The sequence below is a fragment of the Solanum pennellii genome, chromosome 7 (assembly GCF_001406875.1).
Source record: "Solanum pennellii chromosome 7, SPENNV200".
Classification (NCBI taxonomy): Eukaryota; Viridiplantae; Streptophyta; class Magnoliopsida; order Solanales; family Solanaceae; genus Solanum; species Solanum pennellii.
The window spans coordinates 69530020-69542477 of NC_028643.1; the positions used below are offsets into that span (position 1 = coordinate 69530020).

Sequence of the window (12458 nt, forward strand, 5' to 3'; positions counted from 1 at the left end):
GTGAAATCCCTTCAGCTAGTTCATGTACCTATTTTTATAGATTTTGAACCCCCTTACTGAAAATTCTAGTTGCGCCACTGGATATGATATATGTGGACCTTATGAAATAAAAATATAAATAATGTAAAATTTTAATAAAAAAATAATATAAAGTCAGAATAAAAAAATCTAATTCAAAATTTATTTATTTATTTTTATATATAGTTATATAGAAATAGTGTTGTGTTGTATTTGATAAGTTGATATAATGCTTTAAAAATAATATTGATTTGTTCAAAAAGTAATTTTTTTTAATTATTTTTTTTCTTACAGACGCATCAATAGATTCAAAATTTTAACCATTTGAAATACTATAGAATATTCAATAATGACAAAATAAAAATAGTAAAAGATAAATATAACAATACTAATGTGGATTCATGATGCCATGCAACAAAATAGATAGTCACTTAAAGAAAAGATCCACATTAAATACTTCATTATTTAATTCCTAATTTACCATATTCACATTAAATACTTTATTAATATTTATTATCTTAAAAATATTTAGTAATAGTTAATTTAATATTATTATATTCAGAATTATTAAAGCTTAACTATATTTATATAAAGTAACAATTAAATATTTATATTTATTATTACTGCTAAATTTAATATAACAATAACTATATTATTGCTGCTAAATTCTGTGTTCGTTGTAGTGTTCATGTAAGAAGTGAATTAAGCTAATAATTTCTTCGTTTTATGTTCCTCATCTTCACAAGTGTAACAATAACAAATATACATATATAATTTTACTGTATGTTAGAAATGCATATATTTTATTATTATAAAATTATATTAAATTATAATAAATGACAATGACATGACTTCAACGGTTTTAAATTATAATTTTTTTTGGTGATTATTAGTTTAGACATTGTATTTAACCATATGATTAACTTATGTTGGCATACATATTAAAAACGACAATGACATGACTTCAACCATTTTAATTAATTAATTATAAAATTTAATGACTATGATAGTAGTTTTAGACATGATATAAAACCACGTATGATTGACTTGTTAGCTTAGAGCAAATATCTTACAAAAACAAACAACATAAAAGAGACGTTGAGGGAGTGAGTGAAAAATGTGATTATTTTTTTGTATAAGTTTGTAATTTGCTATTATGATCAAATTGTTCTTAATTCACCAAGAATCCATAGTTGTGTGTGCTTTTCATATATGTCCAAGAGACTAATTCCAACACATTAAAAGACAATTATCCCTATGACTAGTTTCTTTCCTTCTAGATATCCCCCCTATCTAGTTACCCATAACCTAACCCCTATTCCTCATCCTATCTTAGAAACAAAGCTAAATATAAATACAGTAACGATTTATTAAGAATATTTAAAAATTAATATATACACCGAAAGATAGTATATAGTGTTTTGACACTCCATCTCAATCTTTTTTTTTTATATTTTTAACTTTTTAATTAATTTATTTCAAATCAAAAAGTGAAATGTAATACGTCCATAAAGACAACGTCGCATCAACCCGGAGTTTCTAGTTTCAAGATCGCGCTTTAAGTACGCATGTGGTGAGATGTTCCAAGCTCGGTATCTATTGATTTTTCCATTCCTATGATTCAAAGGGGGAAAAGATCTTGCAGTTCCCTATCGAGACAAACTCTCAATGGATCCTTCACGTGCTAATAATAATATATATCATATAAAAGTTCTTCTTAATACGTTGTAATAAGAATTTTCAAATTCAAAATCTCTATTTACTCTAGTATTATATTGGAATATATCATTATCATATTTAAAAATTTAAGCTATTATCTTAAAAAGTTCATATTTTTGTTTACTTAATTATATTTTTTTTTATATAAAGGTTTAAAGAAATAATGTGAATTGAAGATTCTGTTTCAAAGTGATAATTTAAATATATGCTTTCTGTCTCATGGGAATTTGGGGTTTTTCTCTGTACACCAAGAGACCAAGTATATATATATAGGTACTACTGTTTTCTCTGACCATCAATTTATAACTTTTGATTTGATTGGACTTTCAAAAGATACATTTGTTTATTTTATTCCCTTCTTTTATGTGTGTATATAATAATTATAAAAAAGAATAAAACATGCATTAATAGATCTTATGATATGACTTTTGTCTGTGCCATATATATATGCGGTAGATTTTGTAGTAAATTTTTTTTTTTTTTATCGTTTTGTTTGGTGGGAATATAATATCATACTAGGAAGTTGATTAATCATCCTTAATCATGTTTATAAAGTATAAATAGACACCATTTATTTAATTTTGATAGTAAGAAAGACTCTTTAAATATTTGAATTTGAGGCATTTAATTTCTATTTTTACTAAGATTAAGATAGAAATGATCAATATATTTTCTTTTTGTTTAAAGTATAATATAATATAAAATGGTTCATTTGTTCCTAAGTGACTTCTTTTAAATGAGTCTTCAAACGGCCTCTCACCATAGTTTACTGGATGGTTAATATCGAGATTCATTATCGATCGTCGTCATTATCATTATGATCAATTTCTACTATTAATCGTTTCGATCATCTCAATTCATAACTAGCTCAACGGTCAATTATCATCAATATCAACATGGCCAACTAATCATATAATGAACCATTCAATCCATTATCGCCACCAACATCGTCGACCAGTGTTGGAGGAGGCATATACTAGGTAATTTATCGGAACACTCTCAACATAAAATAGTTATTATTTGTACATGATTAAAATTATTTTTAAGGTATATATAATAGATGTTGAATCCCTTTCACTAGTTTGTGTATTTAATAACAACTTCGATTTTAAACCCTCTTATTAAATATTTTGTCTCTGCCACGGTCTTCAACTACTAATAACCAATTCAACAACCAACAACAAAACTATCGACTGTTATTATTGTGCTAGTTACTATAACACCAACCACCTCGACCATCATGACTATTAGTCTATCACTATCACCATTAATAGCTACTAGCATAAATTCCATCGCCATAACTACCGCTACAAATCATTTGCAGATGTAAATTCTTTATTTTTTAATTAAATAACAAATATTTAATTACTTTTTATTTTTAAATTATATATTTGTCATGCTAAGAATAAATAAATGATGCATATTCAAATACTGAAAAATAAACCAACTTATTAAAATCTTAAGCAAACAAATAATCAACTTAATTAATAATATAGAAAATCTATACACAATGTATAAGCCCACAACTTTTAGACTAAGAATATCCTTGGACTAAGATAGTGAAAAAATAATTAAGATTGCTACTTATCCTTATCTAATCATGCAATTAGATGACCCATGATAATTATGAACCTCAACTTGTCGTGAATAAATCAAAGGATCATTTCTAATCATTCAAGTAATGAAAATTAATTACTAATTAAATTAGCCACTAATATTTGTCGTTTATATTTAAAAAGGTTTAAGTCCTCAACCTTTTCCCTTTTTCGTTAATCGCTTGAGATAGATATATACGAGTACGACAATCAATTTAATTAGGCATAATAGTAATATAATAATTAATATGTATGAAGGGATGTTAATGGTTCAACCAATTAATCATATTCACAGGCGGAGTTAGAAGTCAGGATACGAGTTCGATCAGTAATTTTTATTTAAATAATGTATTTTTATTTGAAGTTTATTAAATAGATATAAATATTAAGTTTAAAACCTACTTTTCATTTCTATAAAATTCACAACTCATAAAAATTTAATTCTGACTTTAAAGTACTTGATTTGTAATTTAAAATTTTGCATGACTAATATATGTTATGAGGGATTAATATATCTGTGTATTAATATGTGCATGATAGAAAATGAATAACTTATAGAAGTACATGAATAACAAATCTCTACATTACTTATAATATGTACGTGCTCGTTTGCTTGAGTTGGGTTCAGTAGTAACTTAACCACAATTAACAGTATGTTATATATTTGCAAAAAAAATATAGTTAGGTTAGAACCTCCGACCTCAAAGAACAAAGTTGGATAATAAACCAACGTATCAAGAAATATTCGTTATCAAATAATGTCAGTTTGTTCGATATATCACTTTATGCATGAGATCAATAACGAAGCGGTGTTGTTTGACAATTGTTGGCTTAACATGGGTCCACCACTCCACCTCGGGATATGAGCAAGATTTGGCTAACGAAGTGATCAAGTTAGCTAGTAATTGTTCTTTTCTAAATATGATTAAGACACTAATAAAGTAAGTTAAGTACTTTTAATTAGAAGTGTTTCACTGAAATTATAATTAAATTTATATAGTGTACATATTCATATGCATACAAAGTAAAACATTAACATCAATACAACACATCTTACGCTACACAACATGACTATAACGTTCACATCTCTGACTTCTTTCTCACACACAAATAATGGACACTAAAAAGCCTGTCATCATTTCGAAATTGAATGAAATCTATATATATACCAACAACATAAACAACAAACTACGTTACCATCAAAGAATGTAGTACAGTGAATAAAATTTATCCTTCTTAAATTAAAACTTTTAGATTCGAGCTTTAAATATAGAACAAATCTTTGAAAAAGAATACTTTCCTTCAAATGGAGCCTAAAATTAGTCTGACTCCACTACAAGTATTAGATACTAAAAAAAAAGCCACATTCACCTCAAACATTACATGCATCTTCCACAAATGGCTCGATTCATACTTAATTTGAACCTAATTTTTTTTTTATGCATATCATAACATATGATTTTTCTCCATTTTTTTCTTATAAATTTTCATTGGACTTTAAATTTAAGAAGTTTTTTTTAAAAAAAGATCATAATATTTTAAATTAAAAGTGTGTATTGCATACTAAACTGCTCCTTAAATTTTTAACGTCTCGTATATTTGCTAGTAAAAACTATCAAATATAGAAAATGACACAATTCAATTCAATAGAATCATAACTTTGACATAAACTATTTGTATTTGATATTATTCGAAATCCAATATAAAAGAGATTATATTAAAATGTACACTAAACTAAAAATTATGCACAATTCCTGTTCTAATTTATATGACTTACTTTTTTTTATGTTCAGTCTAAAAAAGAATAACATAATTTTATATTTATTAATAATTAAACTATAAAATGTTCATTTTATCATTAATGAAATAATTTACAGACACACAAATATCTATCATTAATTTTTTACCACAAACTTTAAAAATCTTCATTTTTTTCTTAAATTTTTTGTGCCGGATCAAACTAACTCACATAAAATGAAACAGAGGAAATAATTATTATAATTTGAGACCTATAATAATAAAATACGTAAACTAAAATAAAGAAAATATGTGAAGACTTACTAAAATTACAATAAAAACTAAAATTGAGTTCATAATATCAAAATACAAGTAGTAAAAGTCAAATCCATCAAGTTAAAATCCGTGTGGATAACTCCCAATGTCTTACATCTCCCCCCTTTAAAGTTCAATCTAATAATTCAGAAGCTAGTTTTGGATTCTTTGTTCAAACTCTTTTGCCCCTTTTTAACTTTTCCCTTTGTCTTCTTCTCTTCTCTCCTCGATACCTTACCTACCACTCCCTCGGGACGAGAGCTATTAAGCGTCTAGGGGTTCATTTTTATTATTTTTCAATGAAAAATTATATTTTTTATCGTTTTATTTATATGATGCAGTTGACTTATTACAACGTTAAAAATTAAAGATTTTGAAATTTATAATCTAAAATAAGTGATAAATGTTCGTATGAGTAAAATAAATACTTAAGTTTAGATTGTTACACTAAATATAAAAATACATTATTTTTATGCGATGAACTAAAAAAAAGAGTATATCGCATATATTGAGATAGAAGAAATGCTATTTATACGTTATTAAAATTGTTTTTTTATTTGGATATATTATTTTCTCCGTCTCAACTTATGTAACATTTTTCAGATTTTGAGATTCAAATAAGAATATTTTTTATCTTAAATTTTTTATATATCTTTTAATAATTATAAATCAATTACTGTGACTTATAATACTTTTTATATAATTTATAAATATATATATCTCATTTTAAAATAATTGAAGATTTCACGCGCGAATTTTTAATCAAACACGAATTTTTAATCAAACTCAAATATTTGACTCTCAAATGAAAAGTGTCACATAATTAAAGCGGGGGGAGTAGTTGTTTAAACCCTTAAAACGTGTATACCTCTTTCTACTTTGAAATCCATAAATTCACACTCTCGTCAATTTTTTAAGTCAAAATCTTTTACCATTATGAGTTATGATGAAGTAACATGACTGTTTTATCGTTAATTATAAGTCTAAATTCGAACTCAATATATAAAGAAAATTTTATGAGAAATATCCCTCTAAATAAACCTTTATAATGTGTTATTCAAATTTAATTGAACACGACAAAAAAATAAAAGAGTCAAAATCCTTTACACTCTTAAATTTGTTCCCTACAAATAGCCATTACTTCTCTCTTTACTTCCTTATCTCAACCTTTAATTAACCCTTCCATTCCTTCAAAATTTGTTTGAACAATGGATACCAATTTTTTCATCAACGATAATGAGGATGTGTTGATTGAGATATTGAAGAGGCTCGACGGCCGTTCATTGGGAGTAGCTGCCTGTGTATGTAAGCTCTGGTCCGGTATCGCTCGGAACGATTCTCTCTGGGAGCATCTCTGCTTCCGCCACGTGTCGCCGCCGCTCGAAGGTGTGAGGACGGTGGTTTTGGCACTAGGAGGGTACCGGCGGCTGTATATGGTCTGCGTGAGGCCAGTATTGAATCGATTGCGAAAATGGAGGCCGATTGGAATGGAATCTGATTCCGAGATTGTGAGACGAGTTTATTGGACTCGTCATGAAGTCGAGTTATCGTTGTCGCTGTTTTGTGTGGATTATTATGAGCGAGTATTATTGACCGGCGGTAGTGGTGATGGGGGTGGAGGCGGCGGAGACGCTGCGGCGGCGCCGTGTGTATCGTCGCTCATGTTCCTTTGTAAGGCTGTGAATGTTTGAATGGAATTGAAATTCAAATTTAATTTGGAAATGAAGCTTATTTGGCGAGAAGTAATAAGTATTCTTTTATATTTAATTAGATGTTTTAAATTTAAATTATATTGAAACACAAAATTATATTTATTTCTGTAAATTCGAAATTCGTTATGCGAATATATAAGCTTCATATTATTATTATTGAGTAGCTTCAATATTCTTTAATCTTAATTACGTATTTTTTTATTTTTTATCTCATGTTTGGCAAAATTGAAACTTCCAGCTATTTGGTGATATTAATTACATAAAATTTTACTATTATTATTCCTGGTATCTAAGGATGGTTATAGGGCAGTTTAGTTCAATTTCATACTTAATAATATGAGTTATCGATTTATATACATGTCTAACCGCTATAAGATTACTAAGGTATTGATTCGTTCCAATTTAATTTACCGATTACTTATCGATTATCGTCATTCATAACATGTATTTTTAAAAAAGTGGATACTAATGTTTATTACATTCAATAAAATATTACAGCACATGCAAAACACACACAAAAAACTCATACAATATCATTTTATGACATCAAGGAGGGTACTACATTAACAGGTCTTTGATTATTGATTTATTGCATTTTAAATAAATATTTGAATTTCAAATTAAAAAATCGACAGAATTGATCGAATCTAGCTGATCCAGGCCGATTTATTTTATTTTTAATAAAATTATACATTTTTATTTAAGTGTATAACCATCAAGAACAATTAAAATGGTCATTTTAATTTATGAAAAAAAAAAGAAAAATTTTCAACCGAATCGAATAAAATAACCTTATGATATGTAAATATATTTTATACACTAAAATATAACCAGTAGCCAAACAACCCCTTAGTGTATATTATTCAATATATTTCATATTTTATTAAAATAACCTTATGATATGTAAATGTATTTAACAACATAATAATACATGCTAATAAAATATGAAATATACTGAATAATATATAATGTTAATATTTAATTAGCATATGTACCGTTAAAAAATATACAATTAATTTTTAATATTGAAAAAATATTTATATTTGCATAAATCAATCAAAATGGTAAGTATATAAAAAGAAAAAAAATAATCTATATATAATAAGAAATAAAAACAACACATGTTGAAAGGAAACAATAAAGTTTCTAATTAAAAAAATAAAAAAAATAAAAAAAGAAAATATTAAATATAAAAAAGAAATAAAAACAACAAACTTATATATAGGAAAACAATAAAGTTTTCAATTAAAAACAATAAAATAAATTAATAGGGAAAATATGTAATTTATCACTTTAATACATGTATAACTAATACTCACATAACTTATAACACCTTCTACCCTGTATAACTTTATACATAAATTTCCTCATAAGTTATGTTTAAATTAATTATGTAGGACTACAAAAATGCAACCAAACATGGTATAAATTATGTTGACTTTTATACCTAATACAAAACTTCTATCAAACATAGTAAAGCTAAACTTTTTATATATGAATAAGATGGCTCTTATACATTAACCAAACGACCCCTAACAATATGTTAAATTACTTATTGCATTTTTCAAAAAAATATAACCTACGTTCTAGGCATGACTTTGAATCTTTGCTCTTTACTCAGTCTTTGCTTAATTAAATTTAAAATTAAAAGATATTGTAATAGCTACTCTATCAAACAACACAACAAAATCTAGCAAACACTTCTATTAAATGTTTAAAATCAAACAATACGACAACAAAATTTTATATTCTTGTCTTCTTGATGGAGAATTGAAGTGTTTCTTTAAGAATATATTTGTGAAATAAATATTTTAATAGTAGTATATTTTGAAAGTAAAAAAAATCAAAAATTAGTTGAACCGTATCGATTCCAAAGAAAAACTGATATGATTCGATTGTTTTTTAAAAATCTCTTTTTAAATATACATTATAAAATACCCGAAAAGTTGATATGACATAATTTTAAAAAATAACGGACCATACCGTACCTCACCATTGACACCCATACTTACGGATATTCATATACTAGAGAATTATATACTACAAAATTATGACTTTGACTTTTTTTAGAAAAGGTTTCAGCTATATCATATTAACACTTTATACATGTACAAATATTCAAAAGAAATTACAAACAATTTTCATCACTAATCATTAAACAAAAAGTGATATTTCAGTGAAGATAGAATAATCAAAGTTTCAATAACCAAACAATTAGTTTTATACTAATACTAATTTATATATTTTCTAGCTTTTTTTAAATGATACGGTATATAATTATATACTTCAATATAGTATATTTCAATAAATTTTATTCTTTTTTTTATAAATATCAAATATCATAGTAGAACATTATGAGATTTTCAAATGCACATTAAACATTGAAATCGTGGCATCAATAATTTTAATTTCGATAAGATGATTCAGTATGTATACCCTATAATCCAACCCTACTTCTAACTCTTTTTATCTACATATTTATTGAGTTTAAATTATATGAATATAAATGTAATTTTCAAAAGATATTTTAGCATATTGTACATTTTATTTCTCGCAAATAACTAAACTTATCAAAGATTTTTTTCAAAATATACAACCGAACACAATATATTACATCCACATAGTTATACTTTCAGTTTATACTCACATTACCAATGCTTTTAATAGCAGTCTCTATACATTTAATAATAATATATCTACCCCGTATAAAAATATATTTATTAAAGGTGTTTATATATATATATAAACTATACATTTTATACAAAATTAGTTAATTACATTCATAAATTCAGCTATATATACCAATTTAAAAGGGAATTACACAAAAGTGTTGGACATACGTGAACAAAATCCACATTGCTAACAGAAGAAAGTAAATTACTTATAGAATGTTGTTTGATACGCTTATATTTGAATGATATGAAATATATTAAAGAAAATAGTGTAAAAATAACTCAAATTGACGATATCACATCATACACGTTAAAACTTAAAAATATGTTTAAATTGTTTTAGCCCAACCAGAAGATCAAGATTTATGATTGTAATATTACACTTGATCTTGGATAAAAAGGTTAAACGTATACACACATAACATTAATCTAAAGGTCAAATACATAAGCAGATCTTTAAACTTGTTGAGTTTTTTTCCTCAGGTACCTCAACCACGTTATTTTCCTATTGAATCATTGAACCCTCATAATTTGTTCCGTTTAAACAAACATCGTTGTCTGATGTGGAACCAGATTTGTGAGGGGTATTGATAGAGGATACATATGTTGTTCCACAAATCATTAGTCCAATTGATAGTGAAAATGTTTGAGAATAATTGTGTTTTACTTAAGTCATTTGAACACATTAGGAAACAAATGAGACTAGCACCTTCAATCAAAATTATTACAATTCGAACACAATTGAAGACATTTACAATAGAAAAGCTGATCAAAATCAACCAACAGTGTTTTAAAGAAACAAATTATGGGTGGTTCAATGATTCAATTGAAAAATGACGTAGTTGAGATATCTGAGGGAAAAAACTCAACAAGTTTAGGGATTTATTTATGTATTTGGCCTAATCTAAATGAATAGTCAAAATATATCTTGACTCTTTTCTCATTTCAGTCTTTGACTTATCACATACCAATGCTATGAATAAAAGTGTGAATGTTATTCTTAATTACATCACCTACCACAGTGAAAAAACAAATACTTTTTAAAATGATTGATTTTTAAGAGAACTAAAGATGCAAATTGTAAATTGTTTGTGGTAGGTCAAGGTGTTCACTAAATATCATAGTAACAAACTTATCATAAAACAAACCAAAAAAAAATTAAAATACTAGCATATATCATGATAGCATGACTAAGCTCCCCAACTTGTCCATATTTATAATATATATATGAACTCAAGAACATTTGTAGTGTATACTCTATCTTCTTCAAATCTTATTATATATCACGAGATTTCAATATGTTATTGTTATTATTATATATCATGGAAGAGAAATTGCCACATTTAACACTATGATAAGTATTTGTATACTATAAGTTAGTAAGTTGCTAGCTTAGAGACATATGCATTTAGTTATGTTCCTTCCAAAACAGATAAAAGTACTACTAGCCATGTGTTGTCTGCTCTACAAAAAATTAAATTCCAATGCAATTCATCTTTAAGGGAGAAGGTGATAGACATAGACATCTATGGTACACGTTCAACACAACCAAAGTGCTTTTGTTCAACTTGTATATTTTTTTTGAGATATTTGAAATTTACTGACCAACTAATTCGACTTTCTTAGTAAGGCCACTAATTAAAAAGAGAAAATACATATTAGCCTAATGAAACCAAATTTATCCCAAAAAAGGTTCATCTTGAAAAATAAAGTTTTTCTATCTAATCAAAGATGGAAACGCCTTAACTTAGAGTTTTAGTTTATTTTCTCTTTATTTCTACCACAAGAAGCTGGAGAAGGGACAGGCTTCGTCAATGGAGTTTTTTTTATGAGCTTAGAGTTTTAATTTATTTTCTCTTTATTTCGTTGCGAACATAACATACATGATATTACTATAAACGACTACATGTTCATTCCGTGTAGTGACTTAGAACAAGGTAACTAGATGGGCTTAGGCACATGCAAGTTATTCGTCAGAAAAAAAAATACCGTATATACAACTAAAATGATATACTAAGTGGTTAAGTGACATATTTTGGACACTTTTGACATAATAGGTTGTTGTAACTCTGTAATTTTAGACTTTTTAAATGAATTTTAAACACCTTAAATGAATTAGTGATCGCGTGTTCGTTACTAGCAACAATTTCTTACCTTTTCTAAAAGAGCTTTTGTTTACTAACAACATTTTTTTTACCTTTTTTAAAGTCCTTTTGTTCACTAATTTTTGACTCTACCACTGGGGTACCTTGATCATCATAGGTTGTAAGGGTGAATTGCTCTACATCCCGACACATTATAGCGATCGAAAAGCAATTTTTTTTAGTAGTGAGACGAAATTTAATCAGACTTTAAAACAAATTGTAAGTAGAAAAAAATAAAATATTCCATTTAAAGTATGACAAAAATAAAACGTATTCTATGTCTGTTTCCCTCTCTTGGAATCTCTACTTTTTTACTCTAAAAAAAATAAATTCCTTATGAGTCATGGGATTCCATAATTAAAGAGAAGAAAAGATGCATATATTTTTTTCCAAATAATTGAGTACAAGTAAGTTTAATACTACAAAAAAATTATATATTTGCTATAAATAATACTAAAAATTAGAAATGTCAATAGATTTAAGCCAAGTGGCAGACAACTTGTGAACTCTTTATAATATAAGTTCTCCACTATCTAATCTTAACCA

At 26.4% G+C, this 12458-nt stretch overlaps 1 protein-coding gene across 1 annotated transcript; it reads left to right on the top strand.

Moving 5' to 3' along the window:
- The first annotated feature begins 6459 nt into the window (after nt 1-6459).
- LOC107025435 (F-box protein SNE-like) lies at nt 6460-7252 on the top strand. The gene has a single exon (XM_015226222.2). It carries the CDS (start codon nt 6593-6595, stop codon nt 7073-7075), a length of 483 nt encoding a protein of 160 aa, XP_015081708.1. The 5' UTR covers nt 6460-6592; the 3' UTR covers nt 7076-7252.
- The last annotated feature ends 5206 nt before the right edge of the window (nt 7253-12458 follow it).

Coding starts and splice junctions, on each gene's coding strand:
- LOC107025435 (XM_015226222.2), top strand. CDS start 6,593: ATGGATACCAATTTTTTCATCAACGATAATGAGGATGTGTTGATTGAG.